General features: G+C 37.4%; 1 protein-coding gene across 1 annotated transcript; it reads right to left on the bottom strand.

The window, feature by feature from the left end:
- Positions 1 to 566: 566 nt before the first annotated feature.
- Positions 567 to 15,908, bottom strand: LOC121962760 (cystathionine beta-synthase-like). Its single transcript, XM_042513048.1, has 15 exons — positions 15,793 to 15,908; positions 10,175 to 10,474; positions 9,759 to 9,865; positions 8,618 to 8,752; positions 8,434 to 8,513; positions 7,541 to 7,745; positions 7,127 to 7,218; positions 6,852 to 6,977; positions 6,132 to 6,216; positions 5,944 to 6,049; positions 4,581 to 4,658; positions 4,332 to 4,466; positions 4,105 to 4,213; positions 3,545 to 3,629; positions 567 to 1,415 (listed from the first exon to the last, which is right to left on the bottom strand). The coding sequence occupies exons 2-15, from the start codon at positions 10,465 to 10,467 to the stop codon at positions 1,282 to 1,284; spliced, it is 1,770 nt and encodes a 589-aa protein (XP_042368982.1). The 5' UTR covers positions 10,468 to 10,474; positions 15,793 to 15,908; the 3' UTR covers positions 567 to 1,281.
- Between the last annotated feature and the right edge of the window lie 1,013 nt (positions 15,909 to 16,921).

Below are 16,921 nucleotides of genomic sequence, written 5' to 3'. Positions count from 1 at the left end.
TTTATAGTATGTAAGTATATACAGAAACATTTACTTGAAGTATTAAAAGTAAAAGTAGACTAATCTTTTAAAAGTATAATAATTATAATAGCAATAATAATAATAATAATACCCCCCCAAAAACCCTCAAAATTATGTTAAAAAAGAATGGCAAATATACAATACACAATATACGCAATTAGAGGTCTAAAACAAACAAAAAAGTTTAAAAAATAAAGAATTAATTAATATCAATAGTAAAGAGAAGTACAAAAATATAATCATAATTTTGGGTAATGAAATAGTTATGTTTTTGATTTATTTTAATCTTGTGATCCCCTTAAATATAAGGGACCTGGATTAAAAAGATGGCTAAAATAAGTTAAATAGTAAGATGTTTATATATGTAACTGTTACATGAAAATTGCATTTTAAATGTATCCCTGTATATTTACCTTTTTTTACATTTCTTTTAAATTTACAACTTCCTTTTACATAAAACAGCACTCTGGGCAATTTTAGCAGAAAAAATGTACAAAAATAAAAGCATAATAAACCTAATTGGCTGTAAACAAACAGTCACAGAGTTCCTTTAAACTTTATTTAATCATACACATTCATTAAAGAAAAAATGATGCAATACAAAATGTTTCTCTCAGACACAGGTAAGATTAAATAGTCAAGACCTCTTTACAGTTACACCACAGGCGCCGCTGTGTGGAAAAAGTAAATTAAAAGAACACGATTTCTCTCAAGAAATTTGATTACACTCTGCATTGATTTCTCTTTCTGTGACAAATACACAAATGGAAACGCAGCACGTAATGAGCAGCACTGGAAAGATAATATGCGTATATACAGCAGCTTCCTACTTGTATAATAATCTGGATAAATGACATGAATGTGGCTTTTATATAATTCTATGCCTTATATCTGATGTTTGATTGGTGCACAAGGCCCACGGTGAAACAATCTTTGTATTTTTCAGACAAACAAAACAGCAACAGATACAAAACAAAAAGCTTTCTACACATTAGAAACTTAAAAAAAAATTGCTTTGAGTGCTAAAAGCAAATATAAGTAATAATCAACTGCTTCATATAATAAGGAACCCTACGAAACATACTGGCGCATATTTTGCTTATCATACCTTAAGACTTAAAACATACAAAAAAATGTATCTTTTATAAAGAGCAACCTCGATCAAAAACTTCACAAGATTATATTTTCCGTCATTCAGACACGTCTACTAAACTCATCATTGTGTTTGTGTTAGAAATGTACAAGTATGTACTGTGCGCTTCAGTTGAGCTCATCGGTGGACTCTGACATTGAGCGCTCTCTCCTTTCTCGGCCTGTGACGAAGTTGAGCAGGTCGACGGCAGTCACCACCCCGAACACCATCTGCTTCAGACTCGGAGAGCCGTCTGTCAAGTCTGCGGGAAGAAGAGGATGCAAGAGAGAGAGTGATGAAGATGGAGTGAAGGATTGAGAGTACATCGCAAAGAATGACCACCCTGCTTCCCCGACATGACTGTTTCCACTTTAAAACTCCTTATTTTGCTTTTAGAAAAAGTGGTGCTGCAAATTCTATATTGAAAGCCCCAGTGTGTTGGATTTTATTGGCAGAAATTGATTCATTTTCTTTAGTGTTTAATCACCTGAAAATGAGCATCACTGTGCATTTGTTACCTTGGAAGGAGTCACTTTATCTACATAGGGAGCGGCTCCTCGTCTTTGGAGCACACCATGTTGTTTCAACAGTGGCCCAGAACGGACAAACCAAAAACTGGTGCAAGATAGGGTCATGAGAAAAACACATTATGTATTTATTCATCCATCTTTTAAAAATATTATTATTAATATAAATTACTGTCTTAATATTTACTTATGTAATTATTTTTTGGAATGAGCTGATGGTTGTTGTGCTCTTTTTCTATCGTTTTGTCTGTGTTGACCTACAGTTTGGCCTACTACAGTTACTGTAACACTGCATGTTAACCATGTGAGATGACAGTATAAAGAAAACTGCGAGAGATGAAGTATGTTTGTAACTAATATTGTTTGAGGGGCGTATTGGTGATATATATGTATATATAAATTAAACTGCTTTATTCAGTGTTTTTACCGTTCTAAATCACTGGGTCTGTTTGTTTCGTGGAGGAAGAGAAAGCTGCTGATCAATGATTTCTGATCAATATACACAGTCTTAAGTGTGCAATAATTCAGCTACAGCAATATTCTGTGCAATTATTCAAATATGCAATATAACTCTTAAATGTATATTGCTACAGATATCATATATATTGTATATATTCTTACTGTTATTCATACTTATGCATATATTGCGTTGTTCACTGTAGCATCACACAAATATTTTATATTTCTAACTTAACACACTAGTTTTATATATTGTTTTGTAGCATACGGAACAAAGTTTTTATATTTTTTACACACTCAGCACATTCTAAACATTTACAATTTAAATATTTTACATACTAATGTTAACATTGTTTTTATTATTACTGTATTTCTATTTTAGATTTTAACATACTTTCTAATTTAAAGTTACTGGATTTTTTTTATACAGTGTTGACAAAATCAAACTTGGCCAGTGGCTTCATAAAATGTGTGTAAGAGCAATTTCACAATATTTAAAGGTCAGTGTGTGTCCAGCTTTGATCTGACACTCGTACTCTGGCACACCACACCGGGGATTATTTTAGTGCAGCTGCTAAAGAGGAAAAAAAAACGTATAAACCCCGAATGAATTCAGTAAACTGTGTGTTTAGACATAATGCCGTTTTTTCGTGTTCAGATCCAGAGAATAATTTTGCTGATTTCCTATTTAACACCTAAAATCAAAGAAAAATACACAATAAAAGCTACACGGTACTATCAAAGTCGTCCCCCATTTGAATGCTTCTTATATAATGTTTCTGAATTATGTAACTACTGTTCATTTTGTCCAAAACCCATTTCTGCTGCACTTTGACACTCGTGTATCAGAGAGGAATGATCAGTCGGCCCACTGGCAGACCGATGTTATCATAGAAACGTGGGTGTGGAAGGGTCTCGGGTCCACATTCGAGCTGCGGCTGTCAATAGTGTGTCCTTGAGGAAGACATTGACCCTGCACGTGCAAACTCACATCTAGGTTAATTGCAATAAAGACATTGATCGTTTATCTGACAAATAAAATCAATCACCGCTACTAGTGATTTAGGTTTAATACAACTACCACCAGGGGGAGCCAAAGCAAAACATTTTGCACACAGTGACTACGTTTACATTACGATTTTTGCCCTTATTTATAAAAATATAATATTCCTAACTCAGCTGTTAGATATTCAATCAAAAATGATTATTCCTTTAATATTCCTGTTTACATGCAGCCATGCTTAATCTGATCAATGCGCACTAACAAAGTGGTTTCCAACTGGTTGGTTGTGGTCCAAAAGTGGCGTACGCATGTAGACATAGTTGATGAGTTTATCAAAATTTTGAGCCCAAGAAAGATGCTCGTTGGACGTGTGTATATGTGGCTGTGTGAGAATGTACTTACATTGGATCTGTTCATGCACCACGAGGGCAAAGTGGTCAGTCTCCAAGATACGGGATAGCTTTCCCAAATTATCAGTCAGACGGATCTAAAAAGGACAGAAATACAGCAATGAAATCAAATCATTCATATTTAAATGAACACAACTCATTCACAAGGACCTCATGGGGAAATTATTCTGGATTTTATAAGTCTGTAAAGTCATAAAACTTTCCTCTCACTAAAAAACTTTTGATAACAGTTGCTTGGAAGACTAAAATTACAACTGTCTGGTTTTACAATCTGATTTGGACAAACTCCAGTCAAAACATCTCAACTGGACTTCGTCTTGTTTCACACCCTGACTCTCTAAAATCCCCTTAATCGATTTAATTTACAGCCTTTTCCACCTTCAGATCCTCCCCTGAACTGGTTCGTCTCATTGGCTGCTGTCAGCTAATCATATTTGAGAATTTAGTCTTTACCTTAAGGCTATGAAACCTCTAAGGGGCATCACTTTCACAAAACTTTGTATTTCTTTGAATAAAAGAGCTGAAAAGAGAGCGTTTAGGTGAGCGTCTGACCTGTTTGAACTGCTTGTAAAGCACTTTGCTGACCGGGTCTGACAGCTTGATCTTCCCTGCCAGAATACAGGCGAGCATGTTCCCGAGAGTCACCATGCCGAGGATTAACCTGCGCGCGCGCACACACACACACACACACACACACACACACACACACACGGGTTATACTTAAAGCCTTTGCTGAGCACAACATAACCGTGAGCTCGTTTCTCTCTCAGCACGCTCACCCAGCCTCATCCACCACGGGCGCCTGGTCGAAGCCCTTCTCCTTGAGGATTTTAATGGTCCTCTGGCAGGAGACGGTGGGCAGGACGGTCAGCGGGGCGCACAGGTTCAAACCCTGCAGCTTCAGGTTCCACCACCTGATGATCACAGAGAAATTACAAGGTTTTGCAAAACCTAATTTGCATAACACAGAGAGGAAACAACACAGGGGATTTGCATAAGAAGAGAATCCACCCTGTAATTATACATACCATGGTTTCTTCACCATGAGGTCCTCCTCACTCAGGAAGCCCTTCTGGACCATCCACTTGTCACTCAGGAACTTAGACCTAAAAAGAAAAAAAAAAAAAAAAACAGCATGACAATCACAATCAAGACCTGAAGACCCGGCTGACCTTAAGCAGTGGTGGAATGTAAATAAGCACTTTTACTCAAGTAGTGTACTTAACTCACTGAGCACCATTGATGTATATATACATCATTTAAAAGCAAACGCTTGAGTGCCACTGACGTATATATACGTCAAAGTGTGTTTTCGGCAGCTGGCACAAGGGGGCACTCTCATGCTCCCTGTGTGAAATTTTGGGGCTGCTTGGATTCGTAGTTGCGGTACAAAAGACGGTAGGTCAAAGCATGAAGTGGAGTAGTTGGGATCAGAGAGCAGAGTGATTTGTACATTCAAATCACTGTTTTACTTAACAGACACCCTTTCACAAAAATGCATTTTTTTTTAGCTTTTAGCAAAAAAGTGGTCTTTTTGATGAAACTAGCCTCTATTCAACTTCAGATAAAGCAAGAATAGAACAAGGTGCAAACTAACGTTTTTTACCACGACAAAAAAGAGAGTTTCTTCTTTTATTTGAGCTATTCTGTATCTTCAGAGTCTTTGTACAAAATATTCTGTGGGTCTTGAAAGATGACTTAAAATGGTCCGAAAAGCTGGCACAAGCCACTTTCATTTATATAATAGGGGTGGCACTCAATGAGTTAAGTACAAATCCCCTGTTTTCTCCCTCCTTTTTAGTACTTTTGCTTGAGTAGCTTTGAATACTTCTACTACTGATCTCCTTGAAATTATGCTGATTAAATGACCTTGATTGGCCACGTGGGGAAGCTGGACGTAGCAAAAAAATGAAGTGACAAACAGGAGAACTGCCGTCTGAACAAAGCTATCTGTTATTGCTGGCAGATTATAGGCGAGATATGCGGTTGCCTTGGTCACCAACCGGAGGGGGGTGCCAAAACTGCACCCCAAAGGATAATGACCCCTTCGAACTCTGTAACAGCCAGTGCCATTGGTATTTTTGCTGATTTGGATATCATTTCTATTTTCGAATGTTTCATAGCCCTAAAATCTGCAAAACCCTTTTCACCTTTTTATCTATCAAATATTTTTTTGGAGATATCGACACAATTTGTTGCACAAATTAATTGGGAATAAGTTACAGGACAGTTTCTTTACTGAATATATGGGAAACAATGGGAGGCGCATGTACTACTAGGCAAGCTGACACAGTGCATCAAGACCTGCTTCGAGTTGTCAAAGAAAGTAGTTGCTGTTTTAATGAATGTTTTTGACGTTAGAGAAACAGACTGTCTGATGGGGATTCTCACATGTAGTTGCGGATGGAGTCTGGCAGGATGACCACGCAGCGCTGACCCTCCTCCAGCTCTTTGGCCATTTTTACTGCCGCTGCCATGGCGGTCCCAGAGCTGCCACCTGTCGCAGACAAAAATAAATGTTGAGCTCATTTTATAACCTCAACCAGACCTCTGGTGTCTTTGGGAGCCTGAGAGCTTACCACACAGCAGACCCTCCTCTCTCATGAGCATGCGAGACATGTTGAAGGACTCCTCATCATCCGATTTGTACCAGGTATCAATCACCTAAAAAAAAAATAGAAAAATTAAAACCTGTTTCCATGAGTATTAGGACGGATATGTCTCTTTTTTTAAATAATGTGGGTCAGTTAACATTTAAAAATTGAACAAAATAATTTGATTTCTTTTCCAAACATGGGGAGAAGGCAACTAGCAACAAAAAGCAAGAGACACTCCCAAAATGTGCAAAAAAATATTTAAGGTTACAACAAAGAAAAAACCTGAAAATTAGCAGGTTAAAAAAAACCCCACAAACAAACAAGAAAATGACCTTTAAAATCTGAAAATGAAATTTATATACATGTATTTATTAAATGTATTTTAGGTTATTTAAACTAATTTTAAAAATCAAATTATTATAACTATAAATACAGTTTTTTCTATTGTTTGGATCATTTTCTAGTATCTTTTTAAAGCTCATTTTTAGGTAATTTTCTTGTCACTTTTTACTAATTTCTTGCTTGTGAAAACTTTGTGGGACATTTTTTGCCATCTTGGTCACTGCCTTTTCACCCATGTTTTTAAAACCAATTTACCTGGTTTCAAAGATTCAAACAGCTTGTGAAAGGTGTTGATGCAGGTTTCAAAGGGTTAAACATAAAAATAAGTGAGGTGAGGTAAAAACGGTCGATGAAACTCACTGATCTGTCGAGCACGGTGGGGATAAAGTCGTAGCCGATACCCTCCACCTCGTACTGGGTCTTATCGGTCTTGTTGAGCTCCTCGGGTTCAGCCAGGATGGAGCCTTCTGGGTCAACACCAACAATCTGCACACAATACATGCCATTCATAAACAACGAGTCGCTCTGCAGACCGTTAGTCCAGCCATGCTCCACTGCTTCACAACAGAATAATCAGAAATATGATCTTAGAAAACAAAACAAGACTATTTGACTTCAGGTGAAAGATATCTTACTTTGATATTTGGGCATCTTTCCTTCAGTTTGCGGGCGATGCCTGTGATCGTCCCGCCTGTGCCTGCTCCTGCCACCAGCATGTCCAGTTTACCTGTAGGGAGAAAATTCAGGTTCACTCGACTGATAAAAATGTATTTGAACAGACGGCAACACAATCAGAAATTTGAACAGACAAACATTTTCAAAATTTCAGAAACTTGCCCATGACTTTTCCAAGGACACATAATGTAACATGACAATACATTTTCCATTTCCATTTGTTACATTACTGTAACAATTTCATTGCAAAAAACGGTACTGTATCTTCTCAAAACTTTAAATTAAACCCTCTGAATGCTGGGTGGACTTTGATTTTCAACACAATTAAGTCGCCATTCACAGATGTTTTGTTTGTGTCACGGGTAACTTCGTACCGTCGCACTGCTCCAGGATCTCCTCAGCTGTGGTGTCGTAGTGAGCCAGAGGATTGCTCGGGTTACGGTACTGGTCCAGGATGTGAGAGTTGGGGATCTCATTTTTAAGGCGCCAAGCCACGCCCACGTGAGACTCTGGTGAATCGAAGCGAGCGCTGGTGGGTGTGCGGACAATCTCGGCTCCGAGACCTCTCAGGACATCCACCTGTATCAAAGAAAAACTGAAAAATCTAAGAAAAAACTTTCAACATATTACACTAATACTTAAAGATTCCTAATAAAACTTTTTTTTTTGTATATACTTGCACAGAAAATGGCCGTGTGACAAAATAACACTGCATCAGATGATGTCTTTATTTTGTCATACAAGTAAGCTGTGTCATGTCAGAACTGTCTGCCAAAACCAAGACCACTATTTAGATGTGATCAGTACTACAGTAGCAATGTGAACTTACAGTAGCCCTATATTACAATCAAGCTAATTCAGTTTACATGAGAAAGGTTTTAAACTGAAAAATACTTCATTAAGAAAATATCACGTTTTCTCATGCTTTCATGAAGCACAATGGGCAGTTTCTGGCCTGGAGTTTAATGGGTTAAAATAAACAAATTATCAGATCATAGAAGGAAACAGGTGCACGTCTCAGTTTCACTTGTACATATTTCACTTGTACTGTATTTTATAAATTACACACAACAAATACAGGAAAATGCAGTACCCCAGTGGTCTACACACACACACACACACACACACACCGTTTTGGTCTTCCATGTGTTACATGCAAGAGTCCAACAATTAGTGTCCATCAAAACCCATAAATCCAGCAATCACAACTACATCAACGAGACTTAGCACTGTGACAGAGTGATAGTTTCAGTCTGACAGATCTCACCTTCTCCATACTCATCTTCTCTGGCATGACGATGATGCAGCGGTAGCCTTTCACAGCTGCAGCCAGAGCCAATCCAATACCTAAAAAACACACAAACTTTACAACACTGCTGCTTTCATAATTAACATACCATTAGTGCTGTTAAATGCCTTCTTCCACCATAGCAACACATGCGGTTCATTACCAGTGTTTCCAGAGGTTGGCTCTATAATGGTGTCTCCAGGCTTGAGGATCCCCGCTCGCTCAGCGTCCTCCACCATACGCAGGCTGATCCGGTCTTTGACGCTGCCGCCAGCATTGAAAAACTCACACTTGGCCACTGCAAATACACAACAGAATGATTTGTTACATTAAAAGAATATGTTATCCCAAAATTACCATTCATATATCAACTTCTCATAGTGTGTGAATTTGTGAGGAAAACTTTGTTTTTCTTGAGTGGCTCTGCGGTGAACTATGAAAAAACAGAGACTATTCTTAATGAAGTGAGGTCACTGTGGTCCACTTTTAAAAACATCAAAACTATATCAACACATCTGTCTACCATTTCCTTAGTTTTTGTTTTTTTTCTTCACTTTGGAGACTTAAAAGGAAAACTTTTAAGTTTTCTTTAAAAAAATGACATAACAGGGGTGAGTAATTGATATACAAATGGTAATTTGAGTGTCGAAGTATTCCTTTAACCCTTAAAAACCTGGGCAAATTCGCTTGATTTCCTTAAAAAAAAAATGGAAAGAAGGTAATGAGCAACTAACAAAAAATGACCCAAACATTTGCAACAAATAAGCAAAAGGGTACAGGAAAATTACCTGAAGCAAATGAATAAATAAAAAAAAGAAATGACCTGAAAAAATCCTAACATTAAAAAGAAAACAGAATTTTAAATATAAATTTACAAAAATTAAGAAGAATTTTTCTGAAAAAAAAATCCCTTAGTTTTTTGATAGTTTTTGGATGATTCTCTCTCTTTTTAAGCATCTTTAAATGTCTCCTTTTGCAAAATTCTTGTAATTTCTGGGATATTTCTTGCCGAATTTATTTTGAAAAGAAATCATACCAATTTACTGCTGTTCAGATAATTTCAATGCTTGTTAAAGGTGTCTGAAAACCAATTTCAAAGGGTTCAAGGTAATTTTTGACACGAATTGATTTAGAAAATTGAATGATGCAATCTATCTTCAAGTGTACGTCTTATTTAAAATGAAACGAATCCTGACCTGCAACACATATAACAAGTCTCAACCCACCACTCGTGTTTTTACATACCGATGAGTAATCAACGGTCACACCTGTCTGATCTCAGGATATGTCTCGGTTTGACTCACGTAATTCGCATTTAAGTCCAAACGCTTTGGGGATCTTGTTGATGCGAACCAAGGGAGTGTCTCCGATCCTGTGCAGGATGTTTGGGAGAATGGCTGGAGCCACCTCTCTGTGAGGAGAAAACAGTGTTTCAGCCACATTCAGAGAAACTATGAACAAAGATTCACTGCAAAATGATCACACCAGCATCTAACTCAAACCAATAGTGAGATTATAATGTTTGTTTCCATTTGTTTGAAGAGAGGCACTCCCAGAGGGTTAGACAAAACTGGGTCTTCATTAGTTTAAACAAAGAAATAATTAATATCTGTGCAAAAACAACTTTCAGTGCAAACACCTCCAAGTGCTGAGTTGACATTTTGCCGGCAGTCAATTGTTTCACGTGTAAAAGTGGTTGAAATTTGAACATCACGCTGACCTTTGGGCTTGTGTGTGTGGGGAGTCAGCTTTCGATGCTCCAAGGCTCCATTTGCAGCGGCTGGGGAGGTCGGGCCGGATCCATTTCCTCTCAGTAGCGCCGTTCTTTGTGTTGATCTGAATGGTTCTGTTGGCCTCTTCCGTGTCCGCCGGCGGCAGCTTGTCAACCCCGTTCACAGGGAACGAACCCTCCCGGAGTTTGCCCTCTCCGTTGGTGTGGTTGAGCAGCTTGGCAGCGTGAGGGCACACGGGGCCCTTGACGGGGGTCTCTTTGGTTGAGGGGACTGACGGCATGGCTTACCTGAAACAAAACACAGGGAAAAGGTTTATTTTATAATCTGGGAGGTTTTTTAATACACACTAAAATGTTCTGTTTTGCAAGTTTGCCAGCAAAAACTGTGAAACCATCTCCAGCTCGAAGCTCTCAGTAAATGTACGTCTCCCGTCGCTGATAATGATATGTCACCACATGTCCGCAGCACCCAGTGCAAAACAAACACAGAGCCACTCCTTTCTTTTATTATCGCTGAGTCATACCACTGAGCTTTATAATGCCCACACAAATACTCCACCCACAAAATGATCATTTGTTAATCAAATACTCACCTGATGTTACCTTGACTTTGTGAGTAAAATTTTTAGCCTCTGCAGTAAATGAAAGATCCAAAAACACAGAAAGCTCCTGATAAAATGAATTTAAATGGATCCATGTCTAACAACACTGAAACTATGTTAAAACACCTGTAAGTTCTCGACTCCACTGACAATAACAGTAACTTTACCTCGCTAAAAGCAGGAGCTGCAGCTGCCTCCATCAGTAAACAGATGCAACAGTAGGTCCTCATCGCCACTTTCATGCATCTGGACCTAAACTCTGCTTTTTTTTCTGAAATCCCAAATTCCAGCACTTTCATTGGCCAGAAAATAGACGTGAGTGATCGATAGCAGAACGAGCTGGGAGGTGGGATTTCAATGAAAAGATTGTTTCACGTGGCTGCCAATTACTCCAATTCATCATTACTTTTCTTACTTTTTGGATTTTCCGCTCACCATGAAGGCATGCGAGAAAACCAACGTTTTACAAATAAATTCAATGTTATACAGAATGAGTAATTAATATAAAAATGATCGTTTTAGTGAAGTATTCCTTTAAATTCATTTCTAACTAAACTGTTATGTTACCACACATGAGCAACACCCAGCGAAAACTCACCACTCTTTTCTTCCTAAATGCTGAGTCATAGCAGCGCTGACAAATAACGCCTCGTCATCCTTAACCAGGAGCTTTTGGCAACTTCCCCCTCACCTTTTTTCTCCCATAGTGTCAGTTCTGCGCACATTCATGACTTGATATTTTAACAATGTCATAAGGAGCAAACACATTAGTCAACCACTCTCTAAATTTCATCAGCTCAACATGTGAAAACGGAACAGAAAGTAGTGGAAAGACGTGCAGGAGTGGCTGATCGAGCTTCTGCTAATATTGCATCATTCACTGACTGAAAACTAAGAATGACACATTTTACCGGTTACATCAGCATACATCTTACGTATACATCTTCAACCCTCAAGCAGCTAGCATCATAAATGAAGACACTACCTCAGAACGTCCAGACTTATATTCACGATTACTGTCCTTTTAACGCACAAACTGATTAAACTAATATGGCTACATTTCACTGAAACTGCATTTTATACAATTTCATCTATTTCATTTGTTGATATGAAGAGCAAAATCCCTTTTACTGCTTATTCTTATGCATTTCCAGGCAAACACTCGTGTGTATCCACCTCAGGTTATCTTTGTGTCTGTGAAACTTAAATGACTGACTGATTGGTTGTAAAACAATTTAAGAGTCACTAAATGGTAAACATTATCTTAAACTGGAGTTCAGTATAACATGAAGAGAAATATAACAAGTCTGAGAAAACAATTTTGGGCAGGCAAAAGGGGGATTAGTTGACGATTAATCTGCAATTGTTTTGGTAACTGATTAAAAGCTGTTTTTTTTTTTTTAATCAAACTAACAAGTTCAAACCTTATATTATGTGAAGACTATCTAAAATTAGTAAATTGTGTGATATTTTTCACTATTTTCCAAGTTTTTCACAAAAGATTAATCAACAACATAATCTGCAGATTCATTGCAAATGAAAATAACTGAGGTGCAGCCCAACAATATGCAGAGAAATTTCTGCACGCTAACATGCAAAAGACAGAAATGTATTGCGATATTTCCGTAAATGGACCTCTTTCTTTGCTAGTAGGGCAAACATTTTCCCAGGTAGCCTCTCCTGATCGTGCGCCACAGCGTGTGACTACTTCAAAAATACTTAAAAAAACGCAAACAATCAGATGCCTCCCTATCCTTTACAGGCTATATGTTCTGATGTATATGTTTCATACATGCATTAGGTTTCTCCTCTGTGTGTCAGAAATGGCAGCAGATGAACCTTCTCTAATGCGCAGTGCAAACACAGAGGCCAGCTTTTAAAACCCCTCTTTGACGGCACCAAGGGTTCAGACGACGTCCACAGAGTCAAACAACTATCTTAAGCAAACAGGTCTGCACAGGAGAGAAAACAGCCCTGAGGCACGCTGCTTTAAAGTTATTTACATCCTCGTAAACAAAATCTAATGACTCCTTGGTATGAACGTTTTCTCTTCTTCTCTTCTTTCTTTAACGTTTGAAAAATGAGCACTGCAGTGTTTTTCAGTTTAAACTGCTTTGATTTCCTTCAAAAAAAAAAAAAAAAAAACGTGCTGGAAATGAAATAAACATATAGATCGAAAACACATTGAAAATTATAAATAGAATCTTCTGTACATTTTAAAAAATAATTTTCAAACAATCCTCCTTTTATAAACTTTGTTTTAGTTTGAATTTTTTTGCATAATTTCTCAAAATTTGTGGGACATTTCTTGTCCCTAATAAGGTCACTCCAGGTTTTAAAGGGTTAACTAGTAGTAATCCTAGTAATCCACCTGATTACCATCTATTCACAAAATGAAAAATGGTACAGCAACCAAGTGTTAACCCTCATTACATGCTCACGTGTTACTTCAATTCTTGATATCAGATCTCTGCAGCCACCAGACGTCACACCGCTAATTAAGGTTTCACAAGTGCTGCGGTGAACGTGGGAAAGAGTCTGCAGTATCTGGTGGCCTTACAGGGTTCAACAGGGGCAATGTGATCCTCTCTGTGAGAGCACATGCGGCTCTGAGCTCAGGCTGCCTGGCTGGAAAGACCCGCAAGGGGATTTAACGAGGAAAAACTCCAATTTCTGTCGAATAAACCACCCGTAAGCCGGGAATCAAAATCCTTGAATACCTACCAGGCTGAGGGAACACAGCACACAAGTCACCTGATCTGAGCCTGGCAACATTAAAACCAATCTAGTGAAAAACCCTTTTAATATTCTTACCTTATCAGACTCAGTTATCTGCTTAAGTTGTGGCATTTCTAATCTCCGTTGGTATGTTCTGTGAGCTCAAAGCACAATAATTACTGTGTTAAGTGTTGGTGTGATAACTGCTCTGCCAGCAACAAAGTATCAGCTGGTCAATCGCACAAGAAGAGCAGACTATAGATATTCACTCAGCCATAACAAATGGTGGGCCAAATGTGAACAGCAGGAATGCCGGCACTAGAAACACAGCGTAAAACAGCAGGCATGTACACCTGGAAACCCACAGCCAGTGCAAGGTCAGATGGTAACCAAGTGTAATCTCGCTGTGATTAGATGTTTCAGGAAAAGAGCTGATAAAGACACTACTCTTGAGCTGAGAGGATTAGGTCATCAATCAATTACTTGATCAAAAGAGAACAAAGTCACATGCTTTGAAATTCTGAATATGAAGCCACACAAGTAAAAAATAACAAACCTTTTTTTAGTCTTATGATACAGTAAATTGATGTGTTTGCTAAGGGTGGGAATAACCAGAGGCCCCAAAATATGATATTATTGCAATACTTAAGAAACGATACAATATTATGGCAATTTTAAAGAAAAACATATATATTGTGATTAATTGCAATTTATTACCTTTTTCCAACATTATGTCACCAAATGAAAACACTTATTTTATAATAAGATTAAGTTACATTACATTATACATTATATTACAAATTTATGAGAAAAAAAAATCTTTGCAAAAATTTCGATTTTTCCCCCCCCCTGTTTATGGCTGATTAATTTCCAATGCATAGGTGGAGATTTGGGGGGAAATGCAGGGGAGCCATCCCAATCTATATTTAGAACGTGCACTTTTCCTCCTCCAATGAAACCATGAAAGCAGCTCATATTTTGTCAACATTTACACCATGTGAAAAGAATGTGCAGAAATAGAACAAACTCAGGGTTTCCCACACATTCATTTATTTTTGGACCGCAACATCTGCCGCCGACCACTGATTTTACATTTTTGGAGCAGGACAGATATTAGGGTCATTACCACAAACAGATTCTAATCCTCTGAGAAACACTGCAAATGGATGCATAAAAATTAACCACAAGACACGAAGACAGTGTGAAATAAACCTTTAACCCTGTGCCAATCCTAAGTTATCACAGAAAATAACTATAATAATCATAATTGTGTTGTCATAGGCAAAATGTTGAGAATGCAGAGAGGTTCAAGCTGTTAAAATGTTAATATTTGCTGGTTATATTTGGGGTTTTCCAACAACAACACAACAAATATACTTTGTTTTTTTTTACTAATGGTTTGATTTTTAGCTTGTCATTATTATATTTAAAAGGACTCTATGCTTAATTTACGAAACAAAGAAGCTGAGGACTTGTTTTGATAAAATGATACACACATTGGTGCATAAAAAATAACCATAATGCAGGAAATTAAAGTTTTGATGCTCAAAATTTTCCAGTGGAGGACACCCCCCACCCGGGTTTTATTTGTGTCCCCCACAATGATGAAACTAAAGCTACGCCCCTGCGTATCATTATCGCGTCATGGCAAATTACCAAAAACATACTGGTTACAGCTGCTAAAACATGTATATGAGTTGGTCATTTTTTAAAACGGCAATAAACTAAATATATTTAGGGATTTTTTTGACAGCTGGTCGGACAGAACGACGATTTTGTTTTCATCGCCGTGATCACTAATGAATCATCACTCAATCGATGAAATAACTCGCAAATCCATCGTTATTTAAAAGACTATAATCCTTCTGCTGTCCGGAACAGCCGGTGAAAATGTAACTAAATTCTATATAGCAGAGTAAAAGGCAGGTAATTCAAACAATAAATTGATCCAGAGAATAAAAGATGCTCAAATATGTATGATTCAGCACCGACTGGATGGCAAAAATGTCAACGTAACGGTCAGAATCTACGGCTAATGTTACACACATTAAATTCATACATACAGAAAAATAATAAATATATTTAGGAGTTAGGTGTCAAATAATATAAACGGAAATATAAATCACACATTATCTGACAAAAGGAGACACAAAAATGTGAGCTGCGCAGTAACGGTATTGCATCAGAACAGGGTCTCACCGAAACGTCAGAAAACCACGTGTCCTAATAGATCAACACATTATTTATTTCAGTCTTTATCATTTGAATTTCTTAATTTCTACTCACCTTGTGATTTGAATGCGCCCTAAAACCTGTAAAAGACAAAAACACAGATGGCCCCGACGACCACGGGCACCCAGGACAACAATGCGGAGTGAGCAACTTCCGAGAGACAGCGGTTTTCGTGACGAAACACGTGGACCTAACGAAGGGGGCGAGGCCAAAGTTTTAGAACGCGCTCTGATTGGCTGCAGCGGGGGCGTCTGTTTGGTCCACTCATCCAATCAGAGCAGAGATTTCTCAATAAGGGTTCGGAAAAACGCTGTGTTTAAGTTACCAGCGCCATCTGTTTACCTTTTATTGACCAAACACACGCATGCACTTTTGACGCATGTGACATCTTGAGAACTTCTCATGCTTGGACTGTTACCCCCAAATTTATTAACCATATGTATAAAAATATAAAAAATTACTTTTAATACCATTTTGTCAAAGTATGCCATCATATACATATGTTTGGGGTTTTATAGCTTCTATTGCCAAATACTTTTATCTAATTTTCTATCTTTCCTCTTTTTCTGTAAAAAAAAACCAACCCAAAAACAACAACAAAAAAACAATGTAGATATTTTTTACATATAGTTATATATGGTCTGAGTAATTTCCTCTCCTTTTTCAGACATGTCTATATGCTTGTGTATGTTCACATGTGTATTATTTCCTTTCCTTTTTTTTACATGTTGGAAATAAATTCAAATACTTTATATATCAGATATCAGAGTATTTGACTGTATTATTCCAGAACATAAATAGCTATTTTTTATTCTTCTTATTGTTCTATTCTTCTAAGCCCAAGATACACCAAATAACCAAATTTGTCTTCTTTTTTTTCTTTTTTACATAAAGTATATAGAGGTAGTACAGTGAAAATAAGTTTCTTTATTACACTGTGAATGATGTGATACAGCCAAAGGTTTCATCAGCTATGGAGCTGGAACACTGACAGTGAGTTTTGGCTCTGAAAATAAAATGTGGCATTTAAAATACACAAAAAACCCACTGAAAACTAAATAGGCATTTAATTTTTTTTAAAAATGATTTAAATAAATAATATTTTTAAATAATTAAAAAACAAAGGTCATCATTGAAAAAAAATTTGAGTGTACATTTTTTTTTTTCGCTGCGAAGAGTTACT

Source organism: Plectropomus leopardus, chromosome 24, assembly GCF_008729295.1.
Source record: "Plectropomus leopardus isolate mb chromosome 24, YSFRI_Pleo_2.0, whole genome shotgun sequence".
Lineage (NCBI taxonomy): Eukaryota > Metazoa > Chordata > Actinopteri > Perciformes > Serranidae > Plectropomus > Plectropomus leopardus.
The sequence above is the reverse complement of the archived record's forward strand: the minus strand, read 5'-3'. Positions and strand labels throughout refer to the sequence as shown.

Bases quoted from the DNA above. Each gene is read 5' to 3' on its own strand.
- LOC121962760 (XM_042513048.1), bottom strand. From the start codon at position 10,467: ATGCCGTCAGTCCCCTCAACCAAAGAGACCCCCGTCAAGGGCCCCGTG. The intron at 9,866-10,174 runs GTCAGCGTGATG...TTCTCCTCACAG, and splicing joins CCACACACACAAGCCCAAAG to AGAGGTGGCTCCAGCCATTC. The intron at 8,514-8,617 runs GTAATGAACCGC...TGTGTTTTTTAG, and splicing joins GCCAACCTCTGGAAACACTG to GTATTGGATTGGCTCTGGCT.